Source organism: Desmodus rotundus, chromosome 6, assembly GCF_022682495.2.
Source record: "Desmodus rotundus isolate HL8 chromosome 6, HLdesRot8A.1, whole genome shotgun sequence".
In the NCBI taxonomy this organism is placed as follows: domain Eukaryota; kingdom Metazoa; phylum Chordata; class Mammalia; order Chiroptera; family Phyllostomidae; genus Desmodus; species Desmodus rotundus.
In genome coordinates this window covers 28,273,553-28,295,229 of record NC_071392.1, presented here as the reverse complement: position 1 = coordinate 28,295,229, position 21,677 = coordinate 28,273,553, and the positions used below count along the sequence as shown (strand labels likewise).

Genomic DNA, 21,677 nt, shown 5'->3' with positions numbered 1-21,677 from the left:
CAACTTCTGTCATTCTACTTAAATTGATTTCTTAAAAATAACAACTGGCCTCCATCTTTAAGTCTGAAGACCTCTGCTTGGCCTTCTTCGCCAGTGGTCTCTGAAGCTCTCGCTACTACTCCCCTCTCCATCTCATCCCTCTACCAGCTCCCACACGCTGCTCCTTCTGTTCTCCACCTGACAGCTGCTTCTGCTTTTTCTGCACCCATACTTCCTCTGCCACCTAAATGAGGGTGGTCTCTGAGTTCCATCACTGGTGTCCCATTAGCTGAGAGATCTTACCTTCTCTCGGAGCTTCATGCATGCGGATGACCCTTAAAAGAGCATCCCTAGTCCCCATCCCTTGGACAAGGCTCTCGTCCCACATTCAGTATGGTAGAATAAGGAAACGCTGGATAGGGAGTCAGAGACAGTCTCAGTCTCAGGCCTCCCCAGGCCTACCCAAGTCACCTAGTTAAATCTCATAAGATTTCTGGGCTTCTATTCCTCATTTATAAAGGTAACATCACAGAGAGGTCTCTTCAGGTTTCTTGCAGCTTCTCAAATATGAAATTCTAAGAGTTAAAGTAGCACCATCCATGTAGGTGCTCAAGCCATAAATGTGAGAATCATCCTTTCATCTTCCTTTACTTTTCACCTTCCATCATTTTCCAAGACTTTGTGAGGCCAACTCCCAAACATCCCTGGAATACATCCACTGGCCCTCTCTATCCCCACCGTCACGGCCCTAGCTTAGGTCAGTGCCACCCAGCCAAGTGGCCTCCGCCTGGCCTCCCAGCCTTCAGTCTTGCTCTCTCACATGGATTCCCCCCACTGAAGCACAAACGTGAGCGTGCCATGTCTTCCCCTCCACCTGGTTAACTGTGACTCATCTTTTAGGGCCATCTCCCCTTCGAAAGCCTTCCTGGCCTTCTCACTGTGAGTCAGCTCCACCTGCTTAGAACCTGTGCACAACCCCTAATGGCCCCACACAGCCACACATGGGCTGCATTCCAAGGCAGTTTCCTCGTCTGGATGCCCCATGAGATGGTAACCGCCTTATAAAACCACGCGTCATTCATTTATTTTCACGTCTCCAGGGCAGAGTTTGCAGGGTGAATGAATAGATGTCTCTGAAACTGGAAGAGCAATCTTTCCTGTAATTGGTTCCTTCCTTTATATTTGACTTCTCCAATATCGTGCTCGTCTTTTGTCATGACTTGCCAACTCGCTCCCTTTCAGTGCTCGAATGTCCTCGTTTATAACTTGGAAACACGTGGCTTTTGCTTACCCTTCACTGACTCAACAAGCTATTATCAAATGTCTACTTACGGGCCAGAAACTCTTACAAGCAGCCGTGAACAAATAGGTCTCTGGGGTGAAAGTACACTCCAGATAAGGGAGAGATACAGAGAAAACCACCAGCCGGCTATGGGTGACCTGCACAGAACTGGAGGAGGAGCTATGACTGGGAGGGACCCAGCTGTCTTTCTGAGCAGGCATCTTTTGAGCCTTTAAGATGCGAGGGGAAGAGCCTCCAGGCAGAATGAAAAGCGAGAGGGCAAGAACATGGAGTACCTGGGGAAAGGAAAGGCAGCCAGTGCAGCCAGCTGAGCAGGGGGTGTACAAAATTGGGGATGGGGAGGAGAGGCAGGCAGGGAAGGAGCGAGGGTTCTTTTCCAGGTGCAGTAGGAGTGAGTGGATAAGAGGCATGGTTTCTGTAGGGCACAGGAGGTCCTCCTCCCCCAATTCCCTGGCGCTTTCAATCCCTCACACTACCCTGCTTTCTTCCTTGTGCTTCTCATCACCAACTGATGTCATGTATTTGTCACCTTGATGGCTTTTTCTACCCACCAAAGAGGGCGCAGGGCCTTGGATTTCTCCGCCACTCCCTAAGTGGCTGGAACAAGGCATACAGACAGCTCTCCGTAGAAGTGTGCTGAGCGAATGAAGTAATCTGACTTACATTTTAAATAGATCAGTCTGGCTGCTGTGGGGACAATGGATTTGGGAGAGTCAAGAGTCAAGGTAAAGCCATGAGGAAGCTTTCCCAGAAGTCCAGACGAAAGTCAAGTGTGGGAGAAGACCAGTGAGACCGGCCACGGTGGTGGCTGTAAAACCGAACACTGTCCCCAGAGTTAGGAAATCAGCATGGCCCGAGGTCCTCAAAGTAATGACTCAACAGTGGTCTTCTTCTTCACACGGGGCCGTGAGCTCATAAAACGGGTCTTTTTTTTTTTTTTTAAAGCTGCTAAATGAGGAAATTTTTCTTATGTACTTACATGTTACCAAGGTAAAATTGATAAATTGATGCAGACTGACAAGATCTCTGAACACTAAAAAATGCGCATGCTCCATGGCCTAACACTTTCACTGCTAGGAATTTCTCACTGGCATATACCCACAAAGGTATGTCAAAATACATGCAGGGACATTCACCCCGTCGTTGCTTATAATATCCCCGAACTGGAAACAATACAAATACCCATCAGTGGGAAACTGCTTAAAAATACTTTAAAATTTTTCATGCAGCTATTAAATAAAATAAGGAAGGAGCTTTAAGATATACAGTGTGTTTTAAAAAATTCCACTTTTGTTAAAACGTGTACGCAAGACTGATATTGCTATGTGTGCACAACTGGTGACATGCAGAGAGAAAGCAGGGGAGGGAGGAGAAAGGCAAATACTGGTCTAAATAGAAGGGTTTCCTTTCTTAAAAGATACATAAAAAACATAAGCAGTGGTTATCGTTTTAAGAAAGAATGGAGTGGTTAAGGGGTAGAGAGAATTTTACTTTCGGACATTTCTGAATTATTTGATTTTGTTGATATATAAACTTGTAATTAACTTAAAAAACAAACAAACGACATCCCTTGACAACTAGCAGAACAAGCAAGAACGTGCATCACTGCCCGCTTTCCGATTTGGGGACAGTACTCCAGGGGTTCATTTGCACACACACAGTGAGTGAACACCCATATACAATAGGTGTGTGTGTAGTGGAAAATATACTTGAATGCTCTCCAGCGCGGCAGGACAAAGGCCTCAGTTAGAACACAGTGCACAGAGCCCACATTCCCAGGACTTCCCTTGCCACCGCCAAGGAACCACACCAGAGCACAGCCCAGAAACGGTTTCGGCAACCCGTGATGGGTCCCAGCTCTCATTGCTTCCCCGACCATTTTTTGACCTCAGAGACATAAACTGTTCGTTTGCTTCTTAAGGAAGCATCTTGCAGCCTGTGTTAGCTGTGCTGACATTTAATGTTAAATAACAGGTTTCATTCCGTTCCTGGTGGACTCCGTCTGCTCATTAGAGCTTTGGTGGCTCCTCCAGAAAGGGTGACTTTCACAAGTACGAGTATACCTCTTTCCTTTCTCTGACAATTTCTTTTACTTCTGTTAGGCCCTAAGGGCTTATGTAATAAAGCAAAAGTTTCCTAGAGAAAGGGAAACATAATACTCATACATTCTTCAGAAAAGCAGTATAGTTGCAGGTTTTTAAAAACTACCTTACATTCGAAAAGCTCTTTCAAAGGCAGTTTACTATTCAATCACCTATCTGCTCTGAGCTGTAACTAAACATCTCTAAATGTTCCCAAAAGAGGGGGGGCTTTGTTCACAGGGTTCACGGTAACTGTTTCTAACCTCAGGAATGTGAAATGTTTACCACATCTACTTTTTTTTTCAGTTGTAAATACATTTCTAAAGCAAGTATTCTTTCTAATTGCTGTAGGGTGAGGGGGCAGGGTCACAGAATAGTGGGGTATTTTGCAAGTCAATTCAGGAGAAAAACAGAGAGCCAGGTTAAGTCCAGTTTCGCTGTGGTTCAGCACCGCAGGCCTAAACACACAGGCTGGTGGACTACTCCCCCCTCCTGGACCCCACATTGTCATGTTAACAGCAGCAAACAAAAGGACCGCAGGGAGGAGAAGGACGATTACCTGTCCCAGCAAAAACTAATGAGGACAGTAGTCCTCTTTGAAGACTCACAAGAAGGGACGCAACCAGGTCTAAAGGTGTCAGGGCACTCCAGGGCGTCAAGATGAGAAACGGTGAAGAGCCTCATTACTAAAAAGTGCTGTCTGAAAACAAGAACATAAATGACACAGCAAAGCTCAAGCTCTGCGATGCCCCTGCAACGATGGATGCTGCATTCTGACCAAGGGGGGCGGGGAAGGGTGGGAGAGCCTAGAGCAGAGAGTCACAGCAAACCAGATGTGAGGCTGGAGGTTGGGACCATAGAAATGAGGAAAATTTAGGAAGGTAACAAAGACCAATCAGACTGAATGGAGCAGTGAACTCACAAACGAAGTCCCTGCTCACGGATCTCGCGAATTTAGCCAATGACACCAATGACGGGCAGAAAAGAGGGGACTGCCAGATCACTCTCTCGCAATGAAATCCCGTTTCCAGGAGCTCAAAGTGTTAGCAACTTCACTTGGTAATTACCAAGGCACCCAAAGCAACGCGAGGCCCTGAGGAATGCCTCTGAACTAGTAGATGAAACCACCAGACTGGTAATTAAACTCACTTTATATGGGAGAGGTCTCTTGCTCAAACTTGAGCAATCCTGCTCATTTCAGGAAAGCAATTTTAGCACAAAAGTGGAAACGAGAAACTTCTGAGCCTCAATTTCAGCTCAGATAGGATGGCTGGCAGCCTCTGCTCACGGAACTACAAAACCAGGAGACCAACTACCTCCAGGGGGTGTTAGGGGGGATTAAGATTATGAAATACTGTGAAGATGAAAAGGACTAAGTCTCAAGTCTTGTATCATTCGTAGGTAGTTGAACAGTCTCTGTTTCTGTGTCAGCAAACAAGTTTTTAGCGTTTTATCCAACTAGACAGTTTGGTAGCAGTCATTGCCGTAGTACCTAAGTGGGGTTTTTTTGTTGTTGTTGTTTTACTAGACAAGCTGTTGAAAGACTGCTTGACATCCTGTCAAAATGACATGTGACCACATTGTGTTAAGAGTCTGCAAGAGCCTAAAAATTGAGAAAATAGGATGATTTTTTCACCAAATGATCAATGCTATGCCTCCTGACAATACTGTTTACTTCCTATTGCTGGATAATAACTTGGTAAGTGAAATAGCTAGAACGCTGTGTTCCAGTGCAAACACTTTTTCAGTGCGACTGTGAAAAATCAGCATGTTTATTCCAAAGCACCACAGATTCCAACTAAAAGGCAACTTCTCCGCTCCACCCGCCTTAAAACTAACCCCAGCAAAGAGGCTGTTGCGTTACATTTGATCCTTACAGAGCCTCAGATCATCTTGGGGTATCTTCCCCTCACTTGGCTCTGAGAAGTACAGAGTGCCGTTTGGGGAAAGCAAATTTACGTGAAACAACCTCAATGATTACTCACATTGATCTGTTCACCAAGGTCACCTGTAAATGTGAGTTGGAAAGAAAAGGGTCAAAAGTATTCCTGGGGGTAGGATCTCACAAATGCTGTGTTGAATGTCAAAACAAGGCATTTAAAGTTCACTGTAAAAAGCAGTGTAAGTTGTTACGCTGTGGGGCCCTTACATCCATACGGGACGAAGTGGGAGCAGGAAAGGAGGAGGCAGCTGTCCTGACGATACGTGTCTGTGGAATGAACAGGGAGGGCGCCGTCCCCAGTGTGCAGAAGTGCTGTGCCTCACCAGCTTGGGAGGAGGTGAACTACCCTGCAAACCCAGGGGAGCAGCTGAGTCAGAACGCTGGTTACATGGTGGAAACACTGGTTCAAAATCATAGGAAGAATCTGAATAAAATATTTCTTGATATGTGTGCATGGAAAAAAAGGCAATTAATTTTATGTAATGTGATTTTATATATTTATATGTAAATAAATGAAATTTCTTTTGAGTAGACATTGGCCTGCTCGTCCCATATCCCTAACAGTTTACTCATTCAAGTTGGCCATGGAACATTCTTTTTGAATCTTCTCATTGAAAAATGGTGAACACCTTATGTTTGCTAAAGCATCATAGTTGGATAAAGAAGCAAATTCTAGTATGTTCCATTATAACTTTTTTGGTAGAGAAATATGAATAACAAATTTAAAGAGTTTTCTAAAAGTTTGGTTTTCTAATCATTCTGGAAAACTGTCTTCTAAATGAAAAATGGTTACGATTCAACATAAGTATTACAACCCATACAGACGGACAGGGCTGGGATGCACTGGATCAGAAAACAAATTCTTGATCTGCTGTGGGCTTCTCCTCAAACTGAGCTCAGCATATCCCCTGAAAGATGGTGCCTGGGATCCTTGCATCTCCCCTTCATGGAGGACGACACTGAGAATTAGGTTTTTGTAACAATAACAAATCCAAAGAAGGTTCCAGCCACTGTTGCTGCAAAGAGCTGTGCACTGGACAACACTAGCAAGCGTCACTCACGTCCCGGTCGTCCTTGATCTGTGTGTTTCTAAGGACAGTTTTTTGGTGGGTGGCGGGCAGGTGCTCCAGGGCTACAGAAGGACACCTTCCCCAGGAGTAGAAACATGAGTAATCAATTTCATGCTGATGAGCAGTTTCTAGTTTACAGGGTGAGCATACAGTCACATAAATAGTTACCTTGTAGATCCCAAAGAACCCCAGGTCCCTTACGACAGACAGAGCACTGACTCGGGGACCAGTGGTGATTTCCCCAGCCACTTGCAGACGGATCTTGACGATTTCCAAAGGATTTGTGAAAATCACCTGGGAACCTCCTGCCTAAAAAGGAAAAGAATAAAAAAACCTTATTATCAAAGTGGGCTAATGGAGAAATGGTTCAGGAAGGGATGAGTGATTATCCTCAAGGGAGCTCTGAATACTCTGTCCTCAAGAGACCTTAGTTTCAGTTCTTGTCCGCTCAATTAAAACAGTTAGTGATTAAGAGTTTGAATGAGAATACAGTCACTGGCTAGGGGCCGTGGGTACATAGGTCCTGTCTCCTTCATGTGTGGGTTGAAAAAGGCTAAAGACCAGAGACTTTGCCCAGCACAGAGAGACTTCTGTTGGCCTCACTGAAGTCCACACACTAAAATGACAAAGATTCCTTGAAGCACAATCAACTGCCACCATGGGTCTCAAAGCCAAGGACACAAAGTATCCAAATAAAGAGACACAGATCTCCCTGTCAGAATAGGAGGTGATGGGGGGGGTGGGGACACAGGTTGCCCCACAATGGACTTCAGGATTTTGTCAATGACTCAATGATAGCCAGAAAACATGTAAACTTAGGTGAAAGCTACTTTTTTCTTCTCTTAAAAAATCAGAGAAGCCCTGGTTGGCATAGCTCAGTTGGGCAATGTCCCACCAAACAAAAGGTCGCCGGTTTGACTCCCAGTCAGGCGCATGCCTGGGTTGTAAGCGGGGCCCCTCCTACTGGGGCACATAGGAGAGGCAAACAGTCCATGTTTCTTGCATCAATGTTTCTCTCCCTTTCTCCCTCCCTTCCTCTCTCTCTAAAATTAACAAAATCTGCCCTGGCTGATGTGGCTCAGTAGATTGAGCACCATCCTGCGAACCAAAGGGTTGCTGGTTTAATTCCCAGTCAGGGCCCGTGCCGGGGTTGCAGGCCACGTCCTTGTAGGGGGCGAAAGAGAGGCAGCCACACAGTGATGTTTCTCCCCCTCTTTTTCTCCCACCCTTCCCCTCTATCTAAAAATAAATACAATCTTTTAAAAAATAAATAAATAAAATCTTAAAAAATAAGGCAAATCATCAAACACTATTTTCTGGAGTTACGTATTATTATCTTTTATTTTTGTATTACCTGTGTATAGAATTACCCTTTTCATATAAGATAAACATGAAAGTAGCAAAAATATGCATTAAATCAATTACGACCCAAACTTTGAACAACGTGTGTCATTTCATTCCAGCGATGGCTGGGTGCCACACCTCCGAGATCATCGGTGGAAATCTTTAAAGTGCACTATAAGGGAAATTTTAAGCTAGCTATTTTGAAGCTAAGCCTATATTTATCATAAGCAATTACATTCTTTCTTACTGTACTTCAACTTGTTATTCCTTGTCACAAATATATTAAATTTTCATACCATTCAAACTAAGGTTGAGACACAGTTATAGTTCAGGATCTGTATTATGTAGCGACTGCACCAAAAGGGACCACAGACATGGTAATGACATTTTACAGCTTAGAAGATGCCATCACGGTAACAGGCACGATTTGGGTCAATATCATCCAAAACTACTTCTTGCTACAGCCTTTGATCCTATTAACCAATGTATACACCCTCACCAAATGGACTGTACTAATCAAAACCAGCTGCAAGAATGGTCTTTGAAGTATTGTTTATAATACCTAGAAACAAAAATTAGAAACAACCTAAGTATTTCATAGTAAGGAATGGATTAAAGGAATTTGAGTATGTTTGTGCAATAAAATTCTATCCCGCCAGTAAAAATATTGTGCAAAAGGTTCAATATATGATATGAGGTGAAAACTCTCATATGTTTACATGCATGTACACCTTTTCCCAGCCCCGCCTTATCATGTGGAAGAGATACGCCAGTGTAGTGCTTTTGAGGTGATAGATTGCAAATGGTTTATTTCTCTTTCTGCTGTATTTTTTAAATTTCTTCTATATTTATATATATATATATATACATATATATATATATATCATGTGTTACTTCTATAAGGAAAAATAAGTACTTCTGCATAACTTATTTAATAAACACAGCAATGTCAACCTCGCCCCCAAAAGAAGACTGTTCATTCATTAACTCTCTAAATCATACTGTTTTCCCGTTTTTACCAATTTAACACCTTAATCAATATCCCTTGTTCTTAAAAACAGACTGAAATTTTCCTTTTCTCCATTAGACATTAAAACTATTTAGAAGGTAGTAGTGTTCTCCCGAGTCTAGACAGTCGCACACACCACCTCCGTACTTGCTTCTGCCACATTTTGCCCACCACCTTCATCTCTCCTAGGTGACCCTAAGGAAGTGGGCCAAACAACCTTGGTGGAAAAACATGGGTTGGACTCATCAAGAGGCCCAAGAAAAGTCCTTCTAAAGTGGGAAGGAGGGCAAGATGACACACCCTGAGGCTGGTGTGTTCTTCTGGCTCGCACGAAGACATCTGCTCCCGCTCTTCCAGGGCCCACAACAGTTGTGCTTTGCTCCTGCTGCTGCAACTGGCAGGTCGGTGGGAAGAGCAACCCCAACCTTCTGCAGCCCTGAGTCTTCTGTGGGTTTGTACCTGCCCCTCTCCACACGATGCGGAGGGAGTTAAGGGTGGTGGGATCGAGAGATGAGACAGGCCTGACCCAGTAACAGTAAAGATTATGTTTGTACTTGTGGACCTGTGCTTTCAAGTTGCAAAAATGAACACAAATTAAAAACGAAAGATTCGCTGAGCTGAAATTAACCTGATTTTTTTTTGAAAGCTCAAAAGAGGACAAGGCCATGCCAACCAAGGGTTGAATGGAAAGTGGTCAGTGTGCATTGATCTTCTTGGAGAACAGAACAGGAACGCAATGCATACTCACCAAGCACTGCCACGGCGGGTAAGGAGGCAGCTGAGCATCACAGGCGAAGGCTGAGCCTCAGCCCCTATCTGTCAAACTACCTCACTGTTCTCATGAGGATCAAAGAGGTGGTGGTGGTACTGCATCCAGCACAGTGCTCAAGATACAGCAGTGACTCCAAACGCGTTGGCTTTGTTTCTCCTCTAGCTCCTCAACTGATGCTTTTCCTCCCTGGCTGCATGCTGCAATCGCTTCAGAGATTTAAAAAAATCATGACTTCTAGATGCTACTCCAGACAGATTAAATGAAAATTTCTGCATCTTCCCTTTGAAAATGTTTCCTATGTGGCTAAGTATACAGTGAGAGTTGAGAAACACTTTAGTTACTACATCATCTCTAGGGTCCCTTTCAATTCTGAGGCTGCTTTATTGGCTTGTTTAGAGCAATGATTTCAAATTTTAGTCTTCCATGTTCTTTCCCAGAGTGACTTTTATATGTTTTACATCTGCTCTCATAACCAACTTTTTATACATATCCAAGTGGTACCCTTATTAAAAGATACAATTCTTAGGTATAGAATTTATGTCTTTTTCATTATCTTATATCTTTACTAATGCCTGTAGCAATTAACATTATGTACAATAAGAACTTATTTTCAACTCTCCAACTCCAAGCCAAATGATAGATACCAATTCTTTTAGCACAACAAAGTGACTTTTAGTCACTAAGGATGATACAAAAGTCAAACCCACCCCGGAGAGCTGCAGGAAACAGAAGCAGTGGGGAGAAAGAGTGTAGTGATAGCAGGAAAAAATAATGATGTGCTCGTTACCTCTGGTGGGCTCAGAAAGAAAGAACCTACTGACTCAGAGTGGCACATTGCAGGGGTGCCAGAGATGAATGGGTCCTTTGGAGTCAAGCTGGAAGGAAATGAGACTCCAAGGCACCAAGAGGAGATGCTTATCATCAGATGCACGGTGTCTGGGCATCACCACGACTTGATCACTGAGCAGCGCAGGGCCTGCTGCTCTGCTGGCTCCTGGTGTATTATCCATTCACAGTACCTACCCAGGTCCCTCCTTTGCAGAGATCAAAGACAGCCGAATCCGCGGACAGGAACACCTATTGTGCACCATGTCTTTGTGTCCCTCATCACTTGAGAGCTCCGGCTGTGTGAAGGTACTGTTTGTGTGTGCGCGTGCAACTCTGTCACAAATCATTTCCCGTGACTCTCTAGAGTCTGCAGCAGGCAGGACAGGGGAGACTTCCCATACTAGAACCGGCGCTGTGGGGCAGATCGTATTTCCTGTGGGGACACTGACTTCTCTGCAGGTTTCTCGGGATATTCTTTGTTACTGAAATTTTAGTCACTACCCAGTATCTGGATCCATCTAAAGAGAAATACACACACCTGCTGCAGACTCATTTCTGCTACCTAATCATTCATTCATATGTTTATTCACCAAATATTTACAAGCAATCATGTTCAAAGTTTGTCCCAGGAATTGCAAGGATGTAAGATGAGTCAGAAAGCATTTTTGTTCTTAAGGAGCTTGAAGTGGGAGTAAAAGTAATAAATATTCATTAAGCATCAATTATGGGCTATCAGGGTATTGCTTTGCATGTTATATATAGATCTTTAGTCCACTCAAGAGGTATTTTTCCCCCAAGGTTTTACGTAAGAGGAAATTGAGGCACAGAAAGATTAAAGCAACTGTTAAGGGTTGAGTTTTGTTCCAGCAAAATTTATATATTGAAGTACTACTTCTCAGTACTTCAGAATGTGACTATATTTGGAAACAGGGCCTTCAAAGAGGTAACAGAGGTCACATGGTGGACCCTCAGTCAACGTGACTATAACAAGAGGAGACTAAGATACAGACACATATGTGCACAGAGAAGAGACCGTGTCAGGACTCAGAGAGAAGGTGGCCATCTTCAAGCCAAGGAGAGAGGCCTCAGAAGAAACCATGCTGACACCTTGATCTTCAACTTCCAGCCTCCGGAAGTGTGAGAAAATAAATTTACGTTGTTTAAATCACCCAGTCTGTGGTCCTAGCAGACTAACACAGCAACTGCCCAGGTCTACACAGCCAGCAAGAGGAAAGGATTTTCTACTGAGTCCAATAAATATATGCCTTAGGAAAAGAGAACATGACACGTGGAAAAAGACAATTATAATATATGGTAAGAGCTAAGGTACCGGCAAATTACCATGGCAATTCAAAGGATGGCAAGATGCTGCTGGCTGGGGTAATCTGGGGAGGTAGTAAAGTGTATAAGAAGATAACACATCAGTAGGTGATTGAAGTGAGGTCAGGATTTAGGAAATCCAAGCAGAATGGCAGAAAGGCACAGGGACAAGGGCTTCCCACACGTACTGGTAAATGGGCTCAGCACCACATCTATCCAGTGAAATTTTAATAAGGATGATAGTTATGATAAGATCCACATTATCATACACTTGCATTTACTGAGTGCTTACTACGTACACCAGGCATTGTGCTAAGAACTTTGTAAGAATTTTCTCCTTGGGTCCTCATAATATCATAAGGTAAGTAGTAATATTCCAGGTTTTATAAGTGAACAAACTGAGGCCGAAGTGGGTGAAGGAGGTCACACAGCTAGGAAGGTAGAGAGCCTGCATTCAAGGCTGCACCTGCTGGTTGCCAGGGCCTGGGACTTACTACTTATCAAGGCAGTGAGGAAGAACTGACCAGGTCATTTGCTTTAGGTGGCATGGGAGGGGCATGAAAAAGGATGGCTGGAAATGACGACCGAGGAGGACAAGTCCCGGAAGGCCTAAAGCGCTGCTCTGAAGAACAGGGTTGCATCCTGGAGATGGTGCCTTTGAGAGTGACTGCAGTGGGAGCAGAGCTGCTACACAGAGTTTAGGAGCCAGAGAGAGTCCTTGCCTCTCTGTCCAGGAGAGAAGACAAGCCAGCAGAGGGGAAGAGTTTATTATGGAGGAAGAGCCCTGAGGCATGGATGACAATTAAGGTTTTAGCAACCAGGTGAGATAAAAAAAAAAGAGAGAGAGAGACCAGAGTTAGAACAATTACATTGATAATGAGGCAGTGGGTGGGATGGATGCAATAGAGATCAACCTGGCTGGCTGCTGCATAGGGGACAAAAGAAGTGATAAGGTCAAAGAAAGGGTAAGGCCAGAGGTTTTGCATCTGTGTGACAGGAACCAAGGAACTGAAGAGATATATGACACAAGAAGGCACTGGGAAGGGCAAGCTGGGAGGTAAGGACTGAGACACAGATGAGGGTGCCATCCCACCCATGTGCTAACTGCAGGCAGGAGCTTCTGTGGGGTGGGGGAAGATGAAGCACCTAGGTAGTGGTGGAAACCTCTGCTACATGCCAGTGCCCAGTCATCCAGGCGCAGAAGTCAGGAAGGGGCTCATGAGAGAAGACCAACAAGGAACTGGACAGTGTCTGCTGACCCAGGGAGACCAGGTCCAGCACACAAGGAGACCCATGCCATGGGTACTGCATGCCAAGGAATTAGAGAGTTTATACAGTCTGCATGTTCAAGGGAAGGGAAAGAGGGAGAATGGTAGTCATTTATGAAAGCAAGCAAGGTAGAATGCAAGTTTATTTAGGGTTGTAAGGAGCAAAGATCTAGGGCAGAGTGAAAAGATAAAACAGAGCTGACAATTGTCATGTTATACTTAAGCAAAACATCCCAGTTCTGAGAAGAGGAGGAGGAGGTGTGGAAGGTTGAGTTTTGTGAAGCCTGCAGATTTGCTTTAATGATACACAGAGCTGTGAGATAATTCTGTTTCAGAGCAGAAACTGACTACTGGTAGTTGTTCTTACTATTTATGCTTTAAAGATTTTAAAAAAAGAAGAATAAGAACCAAATAGACAAGACTAAAGTCTATTCTGAAACATAAACCAAATCAATGAGAACAAAAGACCCTTCAGGACCAACAGTAAAATTATATTCCTGACCTCCAGAAGAATTTATGGTGAAGTTAGTCTGATCTGCAACACAGACAAGGCAAAGCAGTCAAGACACCTAAAGATGAGCCAGGGCAGTTGCTTACTCATTCCATCCTTCAACTCAAAACAAACAGGAAGACACGGCAAGCTGTGTGTGTATAAATACTGCTTAGGGTTGCTTATCTGCACCTGCCCTAGGGCACCAGCGCCATAGGCAGCTCCACAGCAGGTCCTCTATTAAGAGCCTACTGTGTGCAAAAGACTGTAGGCGAGGAATAACTAGGGTCAGTGCTAGGTGGGTTTGTACCCAGGCTGTCACCAGGTTCTTAAGAAGAACATTTTACTCACCCTATTAGTCTTGAATGTTAGCATCAGTGTGACAGAACACACACACACACAGTGGTTTTTAAAAAGGATCCTGATAGTCAAAGACATTATATGTCTTTAGAGGAAAAATACAGAACTGTTATACGAAAATATCTTACACGTTAACTTCTTTTTGGTAAGTGGCATTACTAAGGAATAACCTAACATAAAATCTATACAATTAAAATGAAGAAAAATATATATTTTTTTAAAAGGACATGAGTATTTGAATACTAGAGAAACAAGTATTAAACTTAGCCTGGGAGATTCAATGTTGTTAAGATGTCAACATGCCAGTATATTAACTTAAAATACAGATGTAAAAAAAAAATCAGTTTCTCTATAAATGAATTATAACAGTCAGATGTTGTAAAGGTGTCAATTTTTCCATAAATTCGTTTAGAATTTAAGGCAATCTTCACAAAATTTCAACAAGGTTTCCTACAGGTATTTGAAGATAGGAACATTCTGAACAAAAAGTCACGGGGAGAATCTTGGCGTCAGTACACATTAACACACATTTACAGAGTCAGTGACTTCAAAGAGTAGTCCGAGACTAGATAAATTTTAAAAAATCCAGCACTGAGCTCCTGGGAAAGTCACGTGGGAGGCGCTGTTGAGGAGCGCGGTCAGTGGCGGAGCAGCCCCCTTCACCTGTAGCTAGAGTTCCCTTCGGCTCCACTCAGCACCAGGGAGCCTCCCCAGTCGCTGACCAGGGGGCTGATTTTGATCCATTTCTCCACCAGCCCCAGAGACTACGAAGCAGAACAGTTAATCCATCTTGACCCTTGCTCCCCAGAGTTGTTCTTTTTACTCTTTCTTTCTAGAACACGTAGTTAACAAGAGATCCTACACACTGTCGGAATGTAAGTCTGACCGTGTAACAGGGGTCAGGCTAGACCACTGAGAGCAGGCTGGGGCTGGAGAAAACCCCAAGGTGAAACTGAAGGTTGGAGGCGGCTGGGCCTCCCGGCGAAGGGAGGGGCCGCCAGAGAAGGGAGTTTTACGGAGCGGGTGACTGCAGCCTTCCCCCCTTGCTAAGCCAGGAGGCTGGAAGAGAGCCGCAGGCAAAGGTGGCGAACGCTGGCCCTCATTGGTTGGAAGTCTGGACACGCCCATGGGTTGTCACTGCGCACGGGATTCTGGGAGGGAGCTTTTAAACAGAGCCTGCCAGGAAACAAAAAGTCAATTGGTTCTTTCCCCTCCGCTGGCTGGGGAGGGCGGGTCAACAGTTGCTAGGGGTCCTGCCAACGGAGGCCAGTGCAGGCCTGTGAGCTGTGGTAGGAAGAGGGCTTCCTAAGTCGGAGGCCTGGGGGCACAGACTGGACAGCGACTGGAGACCTGCTGAGCCACCAGCGTTTATGATACTTTTGGGTGGGAAAATACGTTCCTGGCGCAACCTTGAATAGAGCTGCCAGAAAGTGACATAGTGATTTTCCTTTGGGTGTCTTAGGGGAGATGGGCTTTCAGGCAGAAAGTTGCCATTATTTCCAAAGATCTTGGTGATAATAGCACTATAAACTTTTTGTCCTTTTGTTATTTTCAGTTCTTGGACCTACACATAGTAGTTTTAATGATAAATATTTCAATAGCTATTTTTGATGTCATACTCTTGACTTTTTCTTTCCCCTTACTTTTGTTACCCAGATATTTTAGGCAGGAACTTGCCATTATTTATGATTGTTAAATAAAAGATTCCTTTCTTTTCCACCAAACTCTGTCTTTGGAGTTTTGCTTGGTAGGTGGTGAGTGGTAGTATCCTCCACCCCTGCCCCCCTCACTGGTTGGGTTCAGTACGGTAACAGAAAGTAACTGGTACAACAGGAGGCCAAGATTTTGTTGCATAAAATTCAATGGTCAGTAAGGGAATTGTCTCTGACCAGGACTTTTTGCAATGTCTTTATTTTTCAACCAATGGTTCCCCAGTGGAGGGAAAGACAACACAGTTGAGGACTCCAGCATTCCTTTCCACCTGCCATTCTAGAAATGATGATACAAAAGCACAGAATTCTGTCCAAAGATGAGACAGAACCTGAACCCAAGGCTGGCCTGATTTCTAACCCGAGCTCAGAACCACTGTGTTGATTTGCTGTGTCAAAAAGGCTGTGCTTTAGAACAGATGTTTTCTTTTTTTTTTCTTTCTTGTTTAAGCAGAGTATCTGCCTGATAAATAAATGATTCAGAGATACTACAGTACATCAAGAAATATGAAAAAGAAGTTTTTTTTCTAGTTTTTTATTGGATGCATCAGAGTTTTCTTTGTAGATCAGAAAGTAAATCGTAAGAAAGCCCCAGGCCCTTAGCCAGTAAAATCCCTAAATCATGCCAAGTCCGATTCCTTGAGGGATAGTTTAGACTCAGACATGTGTAACTAGTACGTATTTTTAATTTCACTCAAATGGGCTAACAAAACAATTATACTGGTGTTTTACCTAAATATAGCACAGTGGCTCAGGATGAGATCATCTGAGTCACACAGACCTGGATTTTAATTCAGGCTTTATCATTTCCTTATATGTGGCCTCTGGCAGTTCCTCCAACTTGCTAAGACTTAGATTTCTTGTTTGGACCACAGAGATGACACCAATTTACAAACACACTGTGAAGTGACACAGTGCAATGGGCAAGAGATGGGGGCCACTGCTGGGAGTCAGTATGGCACCATGGCTGACAGCCTAGGCTTTGGCCAACTTCTTAAGCTACTGCAAGCTGACATCATCTGTAAAATGAGCATATTGATGGTAATGCTCTTCATGCGTTCCACAAATAGGGGCCGTGTGTCCACTCTACAGCAGGTGCAAACAGGAACGATGGGAGATCCCCACCCTCACGGTGCACATAATCTAGCTGGGCTTTGCAGGATTATGACGATTAAAAGAAAACATGCCCCCAAAGCACTGATCCCAGTACCTAACATATTGTAGTGCTCAGTCAGTGGTATTGATTACTTTAATAAACATAGGACAGAACTCTGTTTAGGTGAACCTAACTCAACCAAACTCCTTTAAAGCCAGTATAAATCAGTTCTCAAATTTTTCTTTCCCTAGAAATCTGTAACTTAAACTTTTTTTATGAGGAGAGCACAGTTAAACTAAGGATTGGTAGGAAGTAGCTGTATCAGGTAAAAAAGGGGGGGGGGAAGAACACATTGAAGTGAGTGATGGATAATATAGTAAAGCTCAACATAATTGGATGGTTCTTAATTTAAATTCATTTCATTTTATTTCATTTAATTTAAGTGGACAGTTAATAAATTGTGGGCATTTTAAATTTTGAAACACTTTTGATATGGAGAAATGGTTAATCATGCCCTGCTGCCAGAGCTGGTAAAAATGACAATGGCCAGAAAGGCAACTAGCTTAGTTCACCACGTCATGTTTGTGGGACTGGTCTCTGCTTTCCATTCAGGTGTGGACTGCCCCCAACACTGGCCAATCACTTTGAAAATGTGAACCACTCTCACAAAAGGGACCGAGAGGGAGACTAAATTGTATGTAGCACAAAAGGTTCCCCAGAGCTGAAAACGACAGTGCATATTCTTCTGACCAGGTAACACCACTGCTAGAAGTGAAGGCAACACAATTACCCTCAATGGTCAAGGGCAACTTCTGATTTGGGGGGCTTTTAAAGCTATCCCAAGTGGATGCTGGATGCCTCATTCTGCTACCAATACAAATGAAAGTTCCCATCTCCATATGACAGTTTGAGCTGTTGTGATTCCTGTCTAAAGTTCACGATCTTCATAAATTCACTTGGGCATCCTGGAGGGCTGAGAGCAACCAGAAAGGAAAACGGGACCGCGGAAGCTGCAACTGCGTCAGCAGGAAGCCCAAGCACCAGGCTTCTCAAGCGAACAGTGGTCTACTGATGCAAAGGATCATGCTTTCCCAGTGCTCCAGTCTTTCACATGATACAGTCCTCTTGGCCAGAAGTAAAATAAAGGTTTTTTCCTTCCAACACCCCCTCTCTGAAATGGACTAGACAGTCTGCAAGGAGCGTGAAGTTTGACTCCGATCACAGCTTTTGCTCACTGTACAGATGCGTCTGTGAGCTTGCTTGCTGCTCTTTTTCACAGTTCTGCCACCCCAATTCCTCTTGCCATGCTATGGAATCACTTACTTCACTTAACACTTCTGATTCTGAATGGGTAACTCTATTGTGGGAAGTGATGTGTACATTTCATAAACAAGAATTTCAAGAAATCAAATATTTAGAAAGGCAATGTAACCCTAATGTCCTGCCCACTTTCTCCACTCCAAGAACAGCGACGTTCACAACAATGACCCTAACATACTTTATAGTCCAATACCTGTGAGCAAGCATCTTTTAAAGATATATGTGCCTTAAAAATGACTTGCCAAGGCTGACTGCTCATTATTATAACCATAGAAAATATCAGCATAAAATACTATTTAAATACATTACCAAAAGAATCAATTTATGAGCTCCAGTTCATACTTCCCCATTAACCGTTTTCTCTCACCTGATATGAACTAAACAAGCCTTTTGCTAATGCTTCTTTACTAACCAAGATGGTAGCCCCGAACATTCTTTCTCAGGCCCTGGGAAGTTGAGTCAAAAAGCCCCCACTAGATGAAAAAGCATGCTTTCTTATGATATCCCCACCCCCAAATCATTCTGGGCAAGTATTGAGAATATTCAGAGAATATTAACAGTCTTGCATTTAAAAAGATCAATTTTTTCATCAATCTGCTGTCCACAGAAAACAGCAGTATTTTTTAACATAGTATAATTCCTGCTATATATTACACTAAAAGCATTAACTGTAATTTAATCACCTCCCTTTAATTTGAATTCACATGGTAGATTACTTATAGCTACTTAAAAAATTAAGTGGCAAAATCTATATGAAGAATATGTATCTTGATATTTTAATTATGCTCAATTGAATATACTTAAAGTGCTTTTCACAAACGACATGTGCTAAGAATATCTAATTGCGCACTGACATTCTAAAATGTGTGCTTACCTGTGTCAAAAATAGATTAATATGAAGTTATGGAATATGACTTTTTTTAAGCCTAAAACCCAAATACATTATTTTGATTATTTGGACACAAGTAAAATTGTAGCTACCAAAAGGTCTACAACAGTAAATGTCTAATGATTTTCATTACATACAAAATAAATACTCAAGTGATGACAATATTTAATTTTTTAACAAATTGGAAAATAAAGATTTCTTAAGATACCTAAGTTTCAGCATGGTTTCCATTTACTCTCCTAGTAGCTCAATGTTAAATGAAGACATGAAAATAATTTGTATATAGTACAGGTATCATATATAAAGATCACAGGCACCAAACAGATACTCAGCAAATAGCAGCAGACACACTAAATGAAATTCAGTGCCCAATAGCAGCCAACTGATGTTCCTAAGTACCGAAGACAGGCACTAAGCAGCCTCCCAGGGACGCTGGTGAACATGGGGGGGCAGGAGGGGGGGCAACGGCACGGGACTCCATCCGCTCCGAATGGGAAGTGTCAGACCTGGTGCCCTCAGCAGGGTGGCCGTCCAGCTGCTGTGACCAGGAGTGAGTCCACATTGCAAGGTGAGGAAAAAACCTTTATCTTAACCCCTAGTGTTAGGGGCTGTGAATTGTGTCCCTCTAAAATCTCTGTTGAAGTCCTCACTTTCTCTCTCAGAGCGTGACTATATTTGGACGTAGGGCCTTTAAAGAGGTAATTTAGGTGAAACGAGAGCATAAGGGTGGGCCCTCATCTGATCTGACTGGAGTCCTTGGAAGAGGAGGAAAGACACGCAAGCAGGGAGGGGTGACCAGGTGAGAGCAGAGGGGGGACGGCCATCTGCAAGCAAGGCAGAGAGGCTTCAGAAGAAAACCCATTCTGCAGACACCTTGATCTTGGACTTCTAACTTCCCTAAGTGGGAGAAAATAAATTTCTGCCGTTTAAACCACATAGGCTGTGGTATTTTGTTATGGCAGCTCTAGCAAACTAACAAATACTTAGTTAGGCTGTGACTAAATGTACATCTCTAAACATAAAACGATACAGGATTTTCTCCTATGACTCGGTACATAAATTAAGCTCTTAAAAGAAAAACCTGTAATTACATTTTAAAGAACTTTGAAAAGAGAACAGATTTTCGTCACTTGTTTTTGAGACAGATACCAAACTGAAATTTTCTTAACTACATGGTAAGGCGGGAAAAGACTATGTTGTTTACATGTTTTACAAGTATTAAGTTTCGCATTTTCAAATTCATAGAGCAGCAATTTATTTTCAACTTCATAGGGCAGCAATTTTCAACCTTTTCATCTCATGGCACACACAAACTAATTACTAAAATTCTGCAGCACACCAAAAAATGGAGTTTTTTTGGCTGATCTGACAAAAAAATAGGTATAATTTTGATTCATTCACCATGGAGAGTTATTGTTGCATTGGCTGTTGTTATTTTTTATTTGACAATCTAAGGGAAAAGAGGTCAGTGCCCCTGACTAAATGGTCAGGTATTACATGTTTTTAAAATGCTCGCGGCCCACTACTACGCCTGCCACAGCCCACCAGTTAAAAATCGCTGTCAAGGGGTTTTAATAGGCCTATGAAGCTTGGCCAAGAAACCAAAGTAGAATCTATTTGATTGACATTAAAAAGCAATTAAGTTACAGACCTGTCAAATATGTTCACATTTGGGCCCTGCCTGTTATACATGTCTATTTTGACTACTACACCAGAATCATTTAATGATTTACAGACCTTCAATGTCTAAAGTACCTTAACTGTATGAAAGTGGCGACCCAATCTTTCTTCATATTTTCATATCGTAACAAACCCCTCCTCTCTTTATTAGAAAACCAGAAGAATGGCCCAACATTTGAACTGTGTTAAGTCAAACAACTCTGAGACTTTCCCAAAAGAGGGGACAAGAGGAGAATAGAAAAGAGACATCTGGCTGGCTCAGGGTCCATCACAAGTTGAACTTCCCCCTAATAAGATGACATTGCTGAGCCACCAAAGGCAGCCCTTTGACAGGCAGGCCACCCCTACCTGTCTAGAATGTACCAACGGCTCACTCTTGGTACAAGGATGTTTATAAAATTTGATGCAAACAGTAATTAGATTTTCATTAAACTAAAAATGAATTATAAAGATGCAAACATTAAAAAAAACCCTATTTCCATAGCATCAGCATAATACACAATAAATCCTGGCTATATGACATGCTACGTAGGAGCAACTCAATAGAAATTCAACTAAATGACTGAGCCTCACGTCCTTCAATATTTATAACTAGGACATGTGCAGAGAGACCTGCACAGAGAGATAACACATCTGCCTTAAGAAAACTGCACTGGGAGTCCACATGCCCACAGAAAGCCCTGGAAAGAGGAAGAGCACAAAAGCAGGAATTAAATCCATTCTGGACAGTCGACTCACCAGCTCTGCTTGCCAGAGCACATGTGTTCTTACATGGGGAAGTTTTCTCCTTGGTTTGATATGATTGGGTCTGAAATCTCAATGGATTTCAAGTTCAACCATAAGGAATACGGCTTTGGGTATATTTTATGACAAAAGTACAAACACTACTATTAAGGGAATACTTATAGAATTCAAGCCAAAATAAAAATTCTATAAGAAAAGTTTGAACACATTTATAGATGATTAAAACAAATGGATTTATTAAGAAGGGTTATTCATATCTAGGTGGGGCATGACTCAAGGCCGCTCTATGGCCTAGCATGTAAAGATGAGGTTCACCACTGAAATTTCCTCTCTCGATAATTCAATGAAAAACAAAATTGAGCAACTTGAGCTAATGAGCTGGGGCTGAAAATGAAAAGAAGCGGAAGGTCATACTGTAGGGAGAGAAGCCAGATGGCCAGCAAGAACACAAAGGTAATTCCTGAGGGAGTCAA

At 42.9% G+C, this 21,677-nt stretch overlaps 1 protein-coding gene across 2 annotated transcripts in view; it reads right to left on the bottom strand.

Annotated features, from left to right (window-relative positions):
• Positions 1–21,677, bottom strand: part of SLC25A13 (solute carrier family 25 member 13) — a 169,345-nt gene that overhangs the window by 18,125 nt on the left and 129,543 nt on the right. For both annotated transcript variants that reach the window (XM_024577240.4, XM_024577241.4), the window contains exon 14: positions 6,544–6,684. In XM_024577240.4, the coding sequence (XP_024433008.2) occupies positions 6,544–6,684 (141 nt within the window). The remainder of the gene's footprint in view (positions 1–6,543; positions 6,685–21,677) is intronic.